The 17,885-nt window shown below is 45.2% G+C and overlaps 1 protein-coding gene across 1 annotated transcript in view; it reads right to left on the reverse strand.

Annotated features, from left to right (window-relative positions):
• Positions 1-690: 690 nt before the first annotated feature.
• CD82 (CD82 molecule) overlaps positions 691-17,885 on the reverse strand; it is a 41,335-nt gene continuing 24,140 nt past the window's right edge. Inside the window, exons 3-9 of the mRNA XM_086749875.1 lie at positions 16,674-16,746; positions 13,142-13,266; positions 11,922-11,996; positions 5,792-5,899; positions 3,325-3,516; positions 2,950-3,033; positions 691-2,446 (exon numbers count right to left, since the gene is read on the reverse strand). Coding sequence (XP_086606001.1) covers positions 2,369-2,446; positions 2,950-3,033; positions 3,325-3,516; positions 5,792-5,899; positions 11,922-11,996; positions 13,142-13,266; positions 16,674-16,746 — 735 coding nt within the window. The 3' untranslated portion in view covers positions 691-2,368. The remainder of the gene's footprint in view (positions 2,447-2,949; positions 3,034-3,324; positions 3,517-5,791; positions 5,900-11,921; positions 11,997-13,141; positions 13,267-16,673; positions 16,747-17,885) is intronic.

Consider the following 17,885-nt stretch of genomic DNA (forward strand, 5'->3'; position numbering starts at 1 on the left):
TTCAAAGAAAGTACCACTCAGTCAGCTCACCCTAGGGCAAACATACTTCATAAAAACAAGGCAAAGTTTACTCTAGAGCATAGCCCAGGAAAATTGTCACCTCCCTCCGTTGGGCAGTAACTTCACAGTCCACATTGATCTCACAAATGGGCCTCAGAACAGCTTTTGACAGGCCTTTTGCTACCTTGAACAAAGGGTCAGCAATTTGCATGTAAAGCAGAAGAGGGTGGAGAGGAAGCAAGGGGAAACCACTGCAATGCACAAGTCATAGGCAGATTTTTTTTTTTAGCAAAGTCTTTATTACAGAAATATTCACCCTCTAGACTTTTATATCTGTACATGCATTTCTTCCAGTAGGAAGATATTGCTAAAAACAGACAAAAAAAAAAAAAAAAAAGGAAACCAAGCACGGGCTCCTTTTTACTTGCTGCTCAGCATTGGCATCTGTAACTGAACAAGAATCTTACAAATAAGAACACATTAGAGAATAGACTTTGTGCTACAAAAGCTAGCAAGCTTTACTGCTAAAAAGGGTGCCTTCTGCTATAGCAAAGGTCAGCTTGAAGGATCTGTGCAGGAGGGTGCAGGTGTTTCAAAATAGCAAAGCCTTAATCAGACCTCCATAAAAACCACTTGCCAAGTCGTATCTACTCTCCCCAATCACTGCTGTGTCCAGAGATAAGGACACTCCTGGGGCCCTGATGACCTGACCTTCTTTCCCAAAGGAAAACTGAGTAGTTAGTGAAGCCATCCCTTTGAACTGCTACTAGGGTTATTCCTACAAACCCCACCCCTGACAAGAGGGAGTCCTCGGACTACCTCTGTAAGGCAAATGCTCTCTCACTGTGTACCTTGTATCAGGTCTCAGGCAAGGACCATCCACTTCTCTCACACAGCTTCCTGCTGTCAGAGTGATCGCAAGCATGTGCAACTGCACAAAATCTGTTGTGGCCAAGCCACCTTTAAGACTGAGGATTTGCACTCAACTCCTTTATCTAAGAAGTTGGGGCAGGTTTTCACATACCATACCTTTCGTACTTTCTTCTGCTCTACATCACTCCTTGCTCTGTTCTGCCAGTGGCCAGCAGCAAACAGCCCAGCCACTAAGTAAAGAAACCACCCAGCCTGCACAACTGCAGAAACAGCTACTTATCTGCAGTGCTTGCACCCGAGACAGAGCTCAGGATGCAGACATGACTCCAGAATGCAGTGGAGTCAGAAAACCGGACAACTGAAATAAAAGCAACTTATTCCTGCATCCAAACTATAGAACCTAAACTGGGCACCGGTAGCAGTGATATCTCCAATATACAGTGTCAACAATCTAGTCAGATGCCTTCATATTCATAATTAAAAACCACAGCTAATAAATTTTATGTTCATAAAGGGGGCAGGGGAAGAATCAAGTTAATCATAACCTCTACAAAAGTTGGCAACCCAAAAATGCAATCAGCAGAGTCAACCTGGGGCTGAGTTGACTATGCAGCAGTCTCTGAAGTGCCTCCAAGCTGACAGGAGCCAGCAAAGCAGTGCTAGGGGGAAAGGAAAAGGTAAAGAGGCAAGTGGGAGACACATGGCAAATCCAGAAGCCAAGGGATCCATTCCAGAAGCAGCTCAGCACCACCACCACAATCTGCCAGGCCACACTAGGAATAGCTAGGCTTGGCTCCCTCCCGGTGGCTTCTCATCACGCTCAAAGGGAAGAGCTCTGCTGAAGGCAAGGCATAGCTGACTCCAGGAGCAGGAGAAGCTAATGTGAGGGTAACGCTCAGTATTTCAGATGAGAAACGCTGAGAAACGCCTACGCTGGAAGATACAGAGTAGGAGCTGGTCAGGTTAACTGCAAGGGAGGAGAAGGCCCATAAAGCACAGCTAGTTACCACCACAAGTCAGTGAAGCAGGTGAAGCTACCAAAGCACTGGAATCTCAACAGCAATCCTGGCTCATGAGACAAGGAGATGGGACTTCTGGAGTTAGGGAGAAAGATGTGTGGGAGGAGAATGAGAGGAGAGGAGTTATTGTATGTTAGGCCCAGTGGGTTGTAGAATGGAGATATGAATAGTACTGTTTAACATGGAGCAGGCAGCAAAAGCATTGTCCCCTCAGGTTAATAGGTGTCTCATGTAACACAAGACAGTTAAGTTCTGTTTCTTGAAGTAGAAATAATCCAGATGCAGGATGCAGGTGGCCCAAGGGCCCTATTGCCAGAAGATCAGGCTGTATTGCAACTCTAACAGTTCTTAGCAGAGTGGTATCAGAAATGGGATGTCACAGGAATAATGGTCAATGGTTGGACAGTCTGGGTATGAGGCAGGAATGTTCTTTTTGCTCCTTTCTCTGTGGTGCTGTAGCTCTGGAGTCAGCCAACTCAAGACTTGGGCACTTTGGTGTAGTCTTCGCTGTGTATATTTTTGCAGAGCGAAATGGACAGTATCATCCCCAGCAGCTGGAATGAGTAAGAAAAAATGGGAACAAAATCAGCAACTAGACAGGTAATAAGGTAGGAAGAAAGGATGATACAAGTGAGCAAAATACTTTGGTCTCCTTTTAATGACACTTCAGAGGTGAACAGAGTTGGTCCTCAGTGCAAGGAAAATGCAATAATTGGGATGACAAAAATGTTTTGCTGCAAAAAGAAAAACAAAGATTCCAGAGAGCAACAAGTGGGATTTCACTAGTGGAATGCTGCTTGTCTCATTCTTCCTGGTTACACATGCCGTGAATTGCCAAGCATCAGACACAGCAGCAGGAATCACACGTATACAGGGCTTTGTTCAATTTTTAATCTAGCCAGTGAAAGCAGCAGTTCAAAGCTCCAGGTAGATACAACCAAGAGCTAGAACTGCGCTGCCATTAAACTAGGTGTCTATTACTTGAAAAAAAATAGCTTTGCCTTTTAAAGATTCTGCATAGTAAGATAGTATAGGTTCACATCAGGGAGTGACTTACCTCTACAACAGCAACACCAGTGCAGACCCCAAGAATGACACCAAGGTTGTCCTTCAACCACTTCTCTACACCATCCATACATCCCTGTGGAGAAAACACGGTCACAAGGGAAAGAAACACGAATCTAAAGTATCTCAAGACTGAAGATCCCTAACACATGTCCTTGTGCATGTAGAGATTATCCTAGTTACATGCTGTATTGAGCTTTGCAGTAGCTTTAGCAGAAAATGGGAGGATCTGTGTCCCCTCTTGCGCCAATTTCCACAGATACTTCAAGCAATACTGACATGAAAAAAGTGCTCTAAGTAATCCCCAGAGGAACAAAAGAAGGCAACTTCAGTGGAAGCTTTACTGGGCCCAGACATAGCCACTCACCTGCTCATGAACAGGCCAGTCAGCATACGTTGCAGTGCCGTTGACAGGGACATCCAGTTTACAGAAACCACTATCTACCTGAAAGTCCTTGGAGCTATTGGAGCAGGAGCAGGGATACTCAGTCATGCTTCGGTTGATAAGAATCTCATTATTCTCCCAGTCCTTTGCTCCGGTCCAGCCACAGCAGGCAATCTAATAAGCAGAGAGATCATAATGGTCTTAGACTTTGCACTGGTAACATACTGCACATGAAAATAAGCAGGCAGTGGAGGTAGAAGTGCACAGGAGCTCTCCATGTAACAACAGTCAGGCCATACAGTTTGCATGAACTAGTTACATTAGAACATCACCCTGGTTACCACATGACAACCTACACATAGGGCTGTCCAGAAAACAGGGGTGTTATTTCCTACCAAAGAATCACCCTGCTAGCAAAACAAAAGTTAAAGGGCCACTCCTAGCAGACTTTGAGCATAGCAGACTAGCATGCACAGTCCATCCATAAAGTTCTAGCACACCGACACGCTAGAATATGAATCCTTCACAAGCCTTACTGCACGAGGCCTAGATACTCAGATTTCAGCAAGCCATGCAGCTACACATCAATTCTACAGAGAGGAATTTTGATTAATTTTTGCAGACTAAATACTAGCAAACCTCATCTTATCTCCAGGTGACAATGCTAAACAGAAGTAAAAGTGCAAAACAGATGTTGCTGGTGGGTGAAGACGGAGGAGGGCAGTTGTCCTGTGTGACATGTATGAAAAACTTTTTTCAGTCCCTCCAGTTCATTGTCAGCAGATTGATTTGGTGAGGGAGAAGCAAGGCAGGCAAGAGATTTATGCATTGACAAGACATCATGTGTATTCAAAGACACCTCGAAAGGATTCCTACCTAGTCTTCCACTAGCAATGCCATTCCATAGGTTTCAATGCTAAAGCTTTATTTTTTCTCTGTGTAGCACACATTTTTTTGAGCAGAATCAAGCAGGAGCTTTTCATTTTCTGGTTCCCAACTGGAAGGTACCACTTATCTTAGCTGTGGCCCCCGAGGGACACCAGCAGCCACCGCACGATGGCGTCAACATGCCACCGAGCCCCAGCGAGCCACGAGGAGTTTGCACCCATCTGGCTGCAGCTGGGACTGGCTAGAGAATGGGATGAGGGAAATTTTCCATCCAAAGAAACATTTACATTCCTGTACAATCACATGATAAAACTGCAGTTGCTGCAGAAGAAAGCACATCGGGAAGTCCAGCAAAGATAGAGAGCTTATCTTAAGCATGGATCCCGGTGCTTGCATGGTGATACAGAGCAGAAAGGCTATCAAACTTAAGGTGGAAGTTTAGGGAAATCCCTCTCTGCTCAGAAAGGAAAATTAACACTTCAGTCTGACGTAACAGACATGGGAACGGAGGTACAAACAGCTGAACACCCACATCAGGACAAGCATTTAGTTTCCAAATAAGCCTCTAGAGGGAACTACCTCTGCCTCAGAGGTTTGGATTAACTCCAAAACCAGTCTACGGAACACCCACTCCCTTTCAAACACTACCTCTTAAGCGTATGAGAGGAATTAGGCTCCTAACACTCAACTTCTCCACCTCTACAAAACCACCACCTTCTGTTCCTACATAAAAGAAGGGCTCAAGCAGGATCCTATATCCAGAGTAGACTCAGCACCTTCTCTTGAGTCCACTAGCAAGAAGATGCAACTACAGTGTTAAACATAAATAAATCATTGTACCTCCAAGGAGAGGAAATACTGCTGGTCAGTGTTTTGCAGAACGAGGAACAGACAGAAGAAAAATGCTATTACTTGTACTTACTACACATCAGTCCCATGCTAGGCATGTATTTAACCACAACAGCCAGCTCTCAAGCTTGTGGTTTGGCAATAACCAGCTATCCTGACTCCAGTGTGCCTGAACACTGACCTAGTTGCTCAAGCGCTGACCCTGATGGTAAAACAGAAACTATGGGAGGTTGGATGACTCCCAAGAACGCTGACACTTGCAGAAGAGCCATCACAATAAACAAGCAACATGCACCAAGTAGTAAGGGAGGTAGTGCTGCTGACTTGCCTGGCAATAAGCTAGGGACTTTACTTGCTACAAAAGTAGTACACAGTGTGGCTTCCACACATGCTAGTATTCTGGAGGCCCTGGAGACAAAGAGAAGCGTTGCAGTGCCGTTTGACAGGCCAGATAGATTAGGCTATGCAGCCAATACTAGCTAGTCTTAACAACCAGCATGCAGGAATGGTTCCAGGTCTTACCCAGTAATAGCAAGCAAGGCAGTTTTCTAGCATGCAGGCACCAAACCTCACATGGAACTTCACAGACCAGCTAGATCAATGTGCTGTAGGATTGTCTCTGGCAATATCTGTTTCCCTGTCCTCAGCCTCGTTTTAAAGGCCATTTACCCACTGACAAATAGCATCATCTGCCTCTTGCCCCATGACTCACCTGGATCTGCACATAGTCCCATGCATCTTGCAAGTTCCTCTCATCATCATTCAAAGGGTCATAATTTTCAATCAGACTTCCAACTATGTGGGATAACTCTTCTTTCAGCTGGCAAGGAAAAAAAGGCAGGAGACTTAGATTAGTCAATTCCTTGTAAACTTTGGGGTTTAGGGTACCTAACATCCCTCCCTATCACCTGTGTTAGTCCTGCTGTGGATCCACACCCCCACAGTGGAAAACAAACAAACAAACAAAAAAACATGGACTCATCATTACAGATGTCAAAGCATTTTGCTTTGCTCTAGCTCCAGTGAATGATGTTAGAGCAAAGACAAAAACTGCAGATAGAGTTTACAAGCACTGACAAAAAAGTGGAATGGGCAGTAGCTTCTGGTTAGCCTTCTTCCAAAGGATCTGAAGGAAACCGTAATAGGTGCTTAGGCTATCACACTCCCACAATACAGTTATTTTTAAGTTGCAGCAAAGAGACACATAGAACCAGTATTAAAATAATTGGAAAGTAAGCATTTAATGGGCACATAAAACAATGCTTAAAGGAAAAAAAAACCAACCAAGTAGTAACAAATCCCTAGACTGACCTTGAAATACCTTACTCTGCAGTCTTGTCTATGCTTTTGAAAAGAGGCAATAAAGACGATCAACAGGGTGAAATGGGTTTACCAAGATAAAATCCCACTATGATGACCAAGTGGCATTTCTTGCTAAGAAAACTTTTTTCCAGGCAGAAGTAAAGACTACAAATCCACCCTAGCTTTCAACATTGCATGGCCAGCTTTTATGTAAGAGGGAAGTTATTCTAGATAAAACGAGTTGATTTTAGATCCCTGTTTCCTCCATCAATCTGTTTCTTCTCAAGCATATGGGAGACTGTTACTCAGGTTCCTCAGAAATTAAGGCTTGGAATAAGTTCCTTTGCTTACGGAGTAGAGCATTATGCTTGTTATAGCTTTGATGGGAAGCACACGATGCATACAGAAGTTCAGACATCAGACCAAGCTATCATGCATCCTCTTAAGACAGAACAGAAAGGGAAATAAGCGTTATAATGTATGGAGAACAACTGGAGATATACCACAGAAAAATGGGATGCTTGGTGACCACAAAACAAACAGACAACCCTATAGGCTTCAGGGGTCTAGAGTCAGAAGAGAAACAGTCTTAGAATGCATCAGGAAAATCCTTCCAGGAGAGGCAGGAAAACAGTAAAACAATTGTACAAAGCACAAACTATATCTCTTCAGAAGTGTTATATGCAGCTTTGGTCACTCAAAAAAAGCTAACTGCCAAAAGTAACAAGTACAGATAAGGTGATGTGTACAGCCTTAGTCTTGAGGGGAAGGCCAACAGCAGCTTTGCTATGCAACACAACAGCCAAAGCACTGGTACTTCCCAGCAAGTCCTTGCCCAGAAACAAAGAAGGGCTACAAACCTGATGAGCAATAAGGCAACAGAACTAGGTACGGTTATCCTAGTAAGACACAGGCTGAATAACTGCTGCCTGCCCAAGACAAGACAGAGGTAAAAGGTAAGTGGAAGCTGAAGGACAACCTTGCCTTTAGTATTCACAGGTAATATATTTCTAGCCTTGCACTGCAAGCAAGACTCCAGTCCAGAATCTGTCACTGCAGTTCATCTCCACTGCTCAAGGAAGGCATGAGTCACTCTGCTCCTGTACGCAGCTGGGTTTTCTGACATACAGTTGGTGGAAATTTCCCCTTTTCACAAGGCATTGATCTGCCTCTCCCCAGACTCCTACAACTGCTGCTTCTATATTAAGACAGGAAGTACTACAACTATCTAAACTGCTCATTAACAGTCTTATCACAAATCTCAGGTGTATCAAATCATGCCTTCACCCCAATTCCTTATCCAGAGATATTTACAACACCTTTCAGTTTGATGAGAGGTGTAACCTACCACCCAGCAGATTCCTTGACTTTCTTCCTCCCACCCTCCTTCTGAAGCTCTTCTCAGCCAGCCTGTACCTGAAGACATCTGTTATTGCTGAGGACAGATGCAGATCACAAAAAGCTAGAGTAAGTGTCCTTAGACTGCTTGAGGGACGGGATACAGTTATATCAGCCTGAGCAGTAGGATGATCCCATCCCATGTACTACCTTTTCGTCTGTGCTGCTACAGCATATTTCAGATCAGTGTAAGTGACAGTTTTTCCCTTTCCTTCTACTGTTAAACATCACAAATGACCACGGCAAACCCAGGGACACCCAGCAAGAGGATGCAGTGCTTACTGTTAGAGAGAAGCTTATCTACATCAGTAATACTTCTTCCTAGGAAAACTGCAGCTCAGCTTACTGGAATCAGTTAAGTCAGGTCAGACAACGGGAGCTGCATGATCTTTCTTCTCATGATGTCTAGCTCTTCCCCTTTTAATTACTTCACTTCCTCTTTTCCTTCCTTTCCAATCAAGGCAATCTGACCTGGTTCTCACTAATGAGATTGGCCTTGGCTGCTGCCATAAGCCTTATCAGTTACTGAACCTCTGAGTTCCCACCCTCAACACCCCCACACACTGCTGCTCCGCATGCACAGAGTGAGGCAAGGAGAGTTGGGTTTGCTGTCCTACCCTGGGCCCGTCTAGCCCCTTAGCTATTTAGGCCAGACAGAGCCTAGGGTCGCTTCTGCAAGAATTCCAGGCAGCGCCTCTGCTCTCCATCCCAGTATCCCACCCCAAGAAGAGACAGGGCCTGAACTAGATGTCCCCAGTCACAGCTGCATAGGAAAGCTGTATCTCTGCTCTTCCTCTATTCTTACACAAGAACATACAAGAAGTCTTACAAACAGCTTGTTTTCCAAAAGTGAGGCATTTCAGTTAAAGAAAAACTCAGGCATTCTTATGTGTTTCAGAAAGTAATCTGAGAAAGAGGGAATGTTACATAAACAATAGCACAGCTCTGGAAAGCACACAGACAGGCAGCTTGTTCACGGGTTTAACAGACAGAGCAGCCCAAAGGGGAAACACACGCACCTGCAGCTGATCACCCTTCCGCACTTGGCAGAGGAAAACTGAAAGTGCAACAAGCTAAAAAGGCATATTGAATGCTTAGGCAGGCTTTCAACATCCTCATCATCTTCACCCATTTAAGGCTTGTCAGGACTCAGTGCTGCGTGCAGCATGACTGCTCCAAGAAATGGCTACCCTTGCTTTCTGGGCTCCTGCTGCTTCCCGGCCATAGCTAGCCTGGTGTCAGGAGGCATTCAAAGCCTGGGCACCAAAGCCACGGATCACTGCCATAAAGCAGCAGGGCTGTCAGTCTCCCCTTCACATAGGCTTGCTGAAGAGAGAGCTAGGGAAAACTGGACACCAGAGGCAAAAGCACAAGTGTTTGATTCCAGTCTCGATCACAGAATGAATCATGCAGGTTTCTTCCTCTGTCAGACGCTGTCAGTCATCTATCCTGTCTCTCTGTCCAAGACTCAAACTAGATCCTTCCCCCAGCACTTATTAGCACCTAGCCTGCACATAAAAATAGGCTCAAAAAAACAGGAGGGGACTTTGACCACCCCCCTAGTCACTTCAGATTCTGAAACTAATGCACAGTCCACAGCCTCAGGCAAGTCACTGCCTGCCATCCAGGCCTGTTTGCTGCAAACAATAGCTAGCAAGTAGGGCAATTCCCAAAAGACCACTGCTCTCCTTTGCTCAAGGCATTTAGAGCCAAGCTGCAGAGGACTCTGAACTAGGCCAAGAGAGACCTTGCCCAGGCTCTCGCATGTTTAGGAGCTTGTGATCCACTAGATGCAGGTGAGCAGCAACATCCAGCTCAGAAAGCAGAATGCCATTAGCAATATTTGTGACATTACTATTCTGTTGTCCCTTAAAAAACCCACCCCACCACATAGTTTTAGTCACCAACACATGCAGGGAAATTGATGTTGCATCAACATCCTGCCAGTAGTACTGGGCAATTCCAGCCTGAAGGGGTATTCCTCTAGCAATGCCCATGGGGGATGCAAAGCAGCAGCTTTCCTGTCAGACTCAGCCTTTTACAGTTAAACTAACTTGACTTCAGCATCCTTCCATGTGTTAGGGGTGTGGAAGGATTTTTACACTGAAAAGCAACAGATAATCCAAGAAAAAAAAAAAAGTTAATCTGTTCAGTAGCTACTAATCAAGAAAAGGGCAGGTAGAGAGGAATATAACAATAATCCTGTCTACTCCCCTGCAGTGCAGAAATAAATACTTCAGTTACAAGAAGTGTTACAAGAAGTGGAGGAGCAAGTATCACCTTGCTACATTCTGGATCCAAGATCCTTTCCTCCACTCTTGTTATTCCTTGTTTCATATCTAACCAAGTTCCTGAAGTCAGAAAGAAATAAACACGAAGAACACAATAGACATCTAAGGACTGGATCTTGAGCAGTTTTCAGTTTGCTTCACTGTGCTCCAAGCTGCCCTGGGATGACATACATCAGGTGAAGCAGAGCAACACACTTAACATCACTGAAGCGCAGCCACAAACCAGTGTGTGGGAGGTTTCAGCCAAGACCTTCCTGAAACAGCTTTTCTTAGTGCTCTAGGCAGGTACTTCAGACGATCCCTGAAATGGAAGGGCTCTGGAAGAGCTTCCATTAAGCTTCCAATAAGTTTTATTCACTGAGGACTGAACAGGAACATCTGTTCAAAGCCCAGCTTCCCCTGCCATTCTGCTAGATTTGTACAAGCGATGATCTCAGTCACGCTGGCTCCAAGGGCTGTGCAGAATAACCCCCAGCACTTTTACTCTTTCCCTGATCTGAGGTTCAAATGAAGAGCTACAGCTCTAAAGCTGCAGTTTTCTAGAGTGACAGCTGGAGGAGAAATACCAAAGCAGGTACGGAATTTCATGGTCTGAAAAGTCACATTTCCCCATCACAGGGGAATACCCATCCCCACACCTCCTCCTCTGCATTAGTCAGAGCTGTTGAGAATCAGCAGCTTGTTTAAAGCTGTAATTTTACCCACCAGCTAGCCAATGTTTCAGTTTCTCCTTCAGCTCCAGCCAGCCCAGAGAGCAAGCTAAATTCACACCACATTTGGCAAGGAACCCAGCCAACAGCTGCTCACAGTCACCACAGCCACTTGTACAAAGCTCTTATCAGCTACACCCGGGCCAGGCACCTTCCCTCTGCCCTCAAACTTCACCACCAGGCCCCATCCATAACTTCCTCAGCCACCTGATTTCTGTAACCACCTAGCAGGAGGGTTGGCTTAGGAGAAGCAAGCGCAGCCATGCAGTGGTATAGACATACAGTTATGTGGCAAAGGACAAGGTTACCCATAACTGGTACTAGAAACCTGCATACCAGGGGAGAAGCCAGCAGGGAACTCACAGTTATAAACTTGCTCCTATTGTGTGACTGTGGCTCCCAGTTTAGCTGTCAAACAGCTGGAGGCCTGACTGGGCACTGCCCTGGCCAGGGAACCTATAGCCAGGACTGGCTGTTGCAATGCACTTAAGTGGCTCAAAAGTTATTCCCTTTACACTACTAAGCCTATCGGAGCTTCAGAAGCACACACTGTGAAACTGCATTCCTGACAAAAAGATCCACTTCAAAATGTTAAACTACTTGGCTTTAAGCTCAAACTGTAGTACAGGAACTGTCAGACACTCAGGTTTGCTCTTGGGGAAAGAGGACGGCTCTTTCAAGGAGAGTTTTACATACAGATGCAAAAGGGCAGAACAAGATGACACAAGGAGGGAAGCCAGTTAGAAAAGCAACCACTCAGTCTTGTAACCCCTCAAGACACCAGTGATGGGGACATGGTAGTAATCACTGCTACTACATGCCCAAACAGTAGTCTGCATCAGGATTAAGAGGAGGTGTGGTCAAACGCCTTTCAAAAATTTCTTTTTATTGTTCCCACTACCCAAAAGTAAAGCCTGTATTCCAAACAGAGCTTCATAATGCTTCAGAAAGCAGCACGACTGAGGCTGGCAGATACAGAAGCAGCAAACTGTACAGCAGAGCTGCTGAGATAGGGTAGAGGAAAGGAGAATCCAGTTATGCCTGCTAATGGTATAGCCTGGTTTGGAAGAAAGAATTTCCAGGTGTCTCCTGTCCCCCCAAATCAAGACTGAGAAAGATATGCACGGTAAGAAACACTTACCGTTTCTTTCTGGAAGTAGATGACCAGTCCAGCAGCAACTTGAGTTATAAGGATTACCATCAGGCAGGTGAAGTACTGGAAATAAAAGAGAATAAATGACCACTATCAGCCTTTAGAAAGGTCTGTACATAATAGCACAAGTTCTACTAAGATCTCCTGTACAAAAGAAGTCACAACGCTGAGCCAACACCTTTGCCTGCAAGACAAGCTCTGCCGTCAACAACACTCTCCCCAGTAAAAGGCTTAAGTACAAGCATCTACATCAGATTAGTTCACTTCAACAGGAAGACTTCAGGAGGGAGAGGGTTTACAAGCACCCTGCGTGTGTCATTCCAGCTGGGACTCCCTCTCCCATCCTCAACCCTATTCCCAGTCCACTCCGACCTCAATAGGTTGGACTCTGCCTACTCTAAGCCTCCATAGCAAGAAAAGTCAATTTCACAAACCTAACTTAAAAAATAAATAAATAAATAAAGTATAAGTCAATTACCTTTTTAAAGAATGCTATTTAATTTGATGGAGGATCTAAACTTAAGATTCACCACCAAACTGCTTTTTAAAAGTAACCTCAGATGTCAAACTTTCCTTAAACAGTGGCAGCTTCTACCATTACATTACGAGATGTTCCTAGTGCAAGGACACACAATGTGCTCTGAACAAGGAGGAGAAGTAGCATGCTGAGGTGTACAAAGCTAATGTCACCTCATCCATCAGAGCCAGAAAATTTCCTATAGATGAACAGTCTGAAGAGAGCTCCTGACATACAGGACATTCCTAGTCGAGTTTCTTTCAACTCTTGCACTTTCCACAGAAGCTGAACTTTGCAGCACAGCAGGACACTGTCACTCTTCCTCTTCTCTCTCACTGTCCTTGACACTTGTCCTTGCACCATTGAGAGCAGAATGCCAACTGGGAAGTCAGGGTGGGGGTATGAAGTACAGGGTCACCTGGGATCTCTCTCCTCAGTTTGCAGTGTCTGCAGAAAGTGTCAGTGACATCCTCTCTCATTTTGTAGAGTTATTAGTTCATCATCAGTAATGTCAGAGGAACCACACTGTTGACTGCTGGAGAATTTAACGGGTGCAAATTAAGAATTGGGTCTAAGCTGACCTAGCAGAAGTACCGACGCCAAGAGACCTGAGCCCCAGCTACAATCCAACAGGCATTTTGCAGAACAGATATTAAAGGGTGGATCTAAAACACAGCATGAATTCTCTCACCAGACCCAAGAGACATCGGATTTCATTGACTGCTCCAAGACAGCCCAGGAACCCCATCAGCATGGTGAGAGCCCCAACACCGATGAGGACGTATGCACCAGTCTTCAGGGAGGGAGATGACATCTCTGTAGGGGCCAGGACAGGGAACAAAATTAGCTACTGACAAGAAATACACCATTTAGAGAACTGCTTCTGTATCTACTTATCATAGTCTGTTGCCTACAATGGGACTGCAGAGAGGGGTATTGAACACGGAGACAGAAGGCTACTTCTGAGTGTCTTCTGATGAAGGAAGACTTCCAAAGCCAGCCTGCAGGTCTCCATTATCTCAGAGCCTGGAAGACTCACGATCACTCCAAACAAATGAACCTTCTTTGGAGAACATTAGCTGCTTACTGGATTTTTAATTCCCTCATGAATGCACTCTAAGTGAGAGTAAAATAAAGTATGTTCTCCTCCACAACTACTGCCTATTTGCTTCAGTTCCCTTTGCTATTTTCAGGGAAGTTATTTCCCCTGCCCCAAGTCCTAAAAACCCTTTTTTGGTTTGGTTTTTCACTTTAATGCACTATTTCTTGTTCCAGCCATTCTGTTTTTACCTGCAGTCAGTGGGGGACACAAACTTTGTCGAGTGAAACATAAGAGAAGAGCTACAGCTAATGTTGAGCACTGATGTGACAGGTTGCTTGACAAATCAGTGTTGAAATGCTTATGGACAGGTACCCACTGCAGGCTGTTGCAGCACCTGTGTATGACCCCCTGCAAACAGATGCTATTCCAGGATCATATCAGATATCATGGTCAAATTAGCTACTTTTATATATCCTCCCAGCTATCCCCTGCTAATGTCTGCAATGACTGTGCTCTTGAACACTTTACAGTTTTTCAGCCAAGTTTAGGTAGTATTATTTCAGACATGCTGGTGCTGTCAGTTTTCTCTCCTCAAAATTTAGTACTGCAAGCAACAGAAGAAACAAGCTCTTACATTTGGGTTGGTCACAGGACTATTTCTTGCAGAACAGGATTGGAGGGAGCAAGTATTACAGCATAAAACTTGAAGAAATACTCTGTCTAGAAATAGTAACCAGAAACCTCATTTATCATTAAGAGATATTCTTAAGCCTGTGAGCTACACAGCACAGTGGAATTCTGTATGTCCAGTGATTAATGAAAATAATGTTCCTAGAGCTCAGCATTTAGTTTCCTGGACAGAACTCCCAGGAGGCAAGCTTCCTCTGAGCTACTCCTGAAATAGGTTGAGAGAGAGTAACCAAATCCAGATTAATACTCTCCACTCTAACACATACCTCCTCCCACTTCTGATACCTGGTATAAGGCACCAGCTTCCAAACTTTTTCCCTAGAACATGTCAAACGCAGCAAAAAGATCAGTTATCAAAAAATGAACCAGAGCTGTTTGCCACACAGGTCACTTCAGACACTTCAGCTTAAATTCACTTCCAGGCCAGACTCTCCCTGGCTGGACATATACCACAGAAACCAGGATCCTGCTCCTCCTTCCTCACCAGTCCTGGGACTCTTGCTGTGCCGGTTAGGTGCTGGTACTGCAAAGCATTTACTGAAGCAGCAGACTTACTGGAGTGGTGTTCACAAGACTACATTATTCCCTCCCCTAAAATCTGCTCAGCCATCATACAAGTTTTCAAGTGCCCGGGTTGCAGCACCTCCACAGTGCTAGAAAGCTTAGTCAACTTCTCATTAGAAGAAAGAAAAAAGTATTTCTGACTCAAAAGCCCTTCAGAGAAGTGACAGTGGCAGGAGGACGGGAGCTGTGCTTGCACTTCTCATCTACAATACATCTTGTTTTGCAAGAGAAGGCTCTGCCCGCAAGACGACTCCTGCTCTGTTTGCCATTGCTCCGTATTTTCCCCCGCACTGGGCAGGTGGCCAAGCAAGTACAACAGGCTCCTTTGGCAGTGGCTGGAGTGCCCTGCTGTGCCGGGCTCCCTCCCCAGCGCCTGGGTTACTAAAGCAGAGGGACAGAAGGGCAAGGCATGGGAAAGGAAGCAAGGAGGCAGGGAGAAAGAGCTGATCCTGGAAATCTCCAGGAAGGAAGCTAAATCCTTAAATGCTCTGTTAGCGGAGATTCTGGGTAAAATGGGAAGAAGCAGAGTCAAGCTCAGGAACTTTGTATCTCCACAAGTTGCAGTACCACCCATCAGCCTGGGGGAACAGCTGCTGGCCCACTGGTACTAAACACGCCTCAGACTGTGAAGTGTGCTGCAAACAGCCAGGGCCTGAAAAACTCCTTTTTGGCTGGCTGTATTGAAAGTGTGTTTCTGCTCATACCCCCAACTTTGTTAACCAACACTGTGCTTCCTGCCCTTCTAGTACAGCAGTAGCAAGCCAGACACCACAGCACAACAGAGCAAGCAGCAGCATCTGTGTATGGCATTAGTGGGGCTGTTGTCTCCAGCCAGCACCTTCCAAAGCCAGGCCAGTGTTCAGCAGGACTTGGGAAATGAAGACCTTTGCAGGATCAGTGTAGTTGGCAACAGGGATATGAATGCCGTTGCTGTTCATGTCCCAGGTCTGCAAGCAGTGCGCAAGCACCCCTTCTGCAGTATCTGACACTGGTGCCAGAGTCAGCAATTCTGGAGGTAGTGGCAATGGGTAACCCGGCCAAGCAGAAAAGTTGTTTGAAGCCCCTTCTAGAAAAAACATAAAGGAAGCAGAGCTTGTGAAAGATGGAGCTGAGCTACTAATTTGGTGAGAGTCCATTCACAGCCCTGCAAAGCCCAGGCACTGCTAAGCCAGCTCAGTTTTTTTGTTGTGGCAGAAAGCAGACTTTGTTAAGACTCAACTCAATGCTCTTGGCTGATTTAAAGGGGAAGGAAGCTAGCCCCTTTCACGTGCAGTGACACAAAACACCCCTGATGGCCAGGCTAAGTCTCGTGAAGTGTGTATAATCATGTATGTTTTAGAAGTCAGAGCATTAAAGACTTCACAAACCTTCTGTCCCCTCCCAGACCTACACCCTCTACTGCTTAGGAACAAACATATCAGCTACTTTCAATGCACAGAAAGCATCAATAAAGCCAGGCACTTACCTTCTTTGGCATTTAAAATGGTCAAATTGAAATAGATCATTACAGAAAGCAGTGGGAGCATAGGGCACTCACACAGCAAAACTACATTAAGGCACTGGGGGCCTTCAGACACAATGGTAATAAGGAAATGGTTGTTGGGGAAATACAGAGCATGTAGTGAAAATAGGATGAAGTGCTAGTCCTTGTGTTTAAGATGAAGTATTTGGAGTGCTGGGTGAAGAGGCAATGGTCTCACTCAGTCTGACCCTGGTGTTGCAATTCACAAGACTAGGAGGAATGCTGTGTCTCCAGGGTTGCTCTGTTTCACCCTGTCCTCCCTGGAGTGCCATCTTGCTCTGCATCATGTTACTGCTCAGGTCACAGACCATGCATAAAACTACTGCCATCCTCAGACTACACCACGGTCAATCACAGCCTCAAACTAGAGTCAATTCAGAAGAAGATGAAGAGACGTGGTCTTACGTAGAACCGCAATGAAACTGGTTTTGTCGGCCAGAATCCATATTCCAAAACCCAGGATCACAGCACCAAGGATCTGAAAGAGTAAGATCAAAACACAAATAGTTGGCTTATTAGTTTAGACACATATGAGGCAGCAGTCACTGTTCTCCATACTTCCAAAGTAAAAAACAACCATTCTTTTGCTGTTCCCACCCATCTCCCCCATGGTACTCCTCCCAAAGTAAACAGGATTAGCATGACTCCAGGAAGAGTGCCTCAGCCAACTGCCCAAGGTTCTACTTGGCAGTCCTTCACATGGTGTTTTGGTGGTACATAATGTTGTACAGGAGGACTGTTCAAAATAGACTGAGGAAGAGACACCCTGCTGCTAGAACCTTGTTGTCAGAAGCAAAGGTAAGTGTACATCTTCTGTGAAGAACCGAGGAAGGACAAACACATCTAGCATATGATTTTAAAGATTTTTTTTAACAGGGAAATCCCTGGCCCTATGGGACCAGTCTGGGAGCCAGTTGCCAAAGGATTAGATATCTGGCAGCTGGAACCTTCCCAGGAAGGAAAGCTTCAGCTTGTCAGGTTCTGTTATAATGTCATGGCTTCAATCCACAAATGCAAGAAAACCAGCAGCACTAACTTTGCATGCACAGGTTCCCTTGAGCGAAGTGCTTTACCCCTTCCAAAGCTAAGCTTAGGCATTTGGCTTGCCCTCTACTTTATGCTGGAATACCTCTGCCCCTCAAGTCAACACATCTTACCACCAGATATTATGAAATAGCAGCCACAGTGTCTGCCTCGCTCACCACACAGTCTTATCTAAGGCACGGATTAGTAGAGCAGTACCTCGCTGTGAGGGCTCAGCTGAATCCAGACATTGATTTGAGAAGGCAAGAGACATACAGTTTTCCCATCTCATTTTGAAGGCAGGGGGAAGCATGCTCTGTTTCAGCTTCCAGGTATCACTATGTTTTACACTACACTGTGAGGTGTTTGCATGCAGATGACCCTGGCTCCCAAACTGGGATGACAGCACCATTATACCCATAACAAAGTAACTATGCTGAAAAGCCTGTAAGTCTGCAGGTCTGACAAGAAGCTGAAGCTTGTGCTCTTCAGTCAACTAGAAGTGACAGAAGTTAGAAACCACTTGTACAAAGACCTAAAACAGACTTTGAATAAACAAGGGAAGGACAAGGAGTGCAAGTGAGATGCTTCCAA

Source organism: Chlamydotis macqueenii, chromosome 5 (genome assembly GCF_036417535.1).
Source record: "Chlamydotis macqueenii isolate bChlMac1 chromosome 5, bChlMac1.mat, whole genome shotgun sequence".
NCBI lineage: Eukaryota > Metazoa > Chordata > Aves > Otidiformes > Otididae > Chlamydotis > Chlamydotis macqueenii.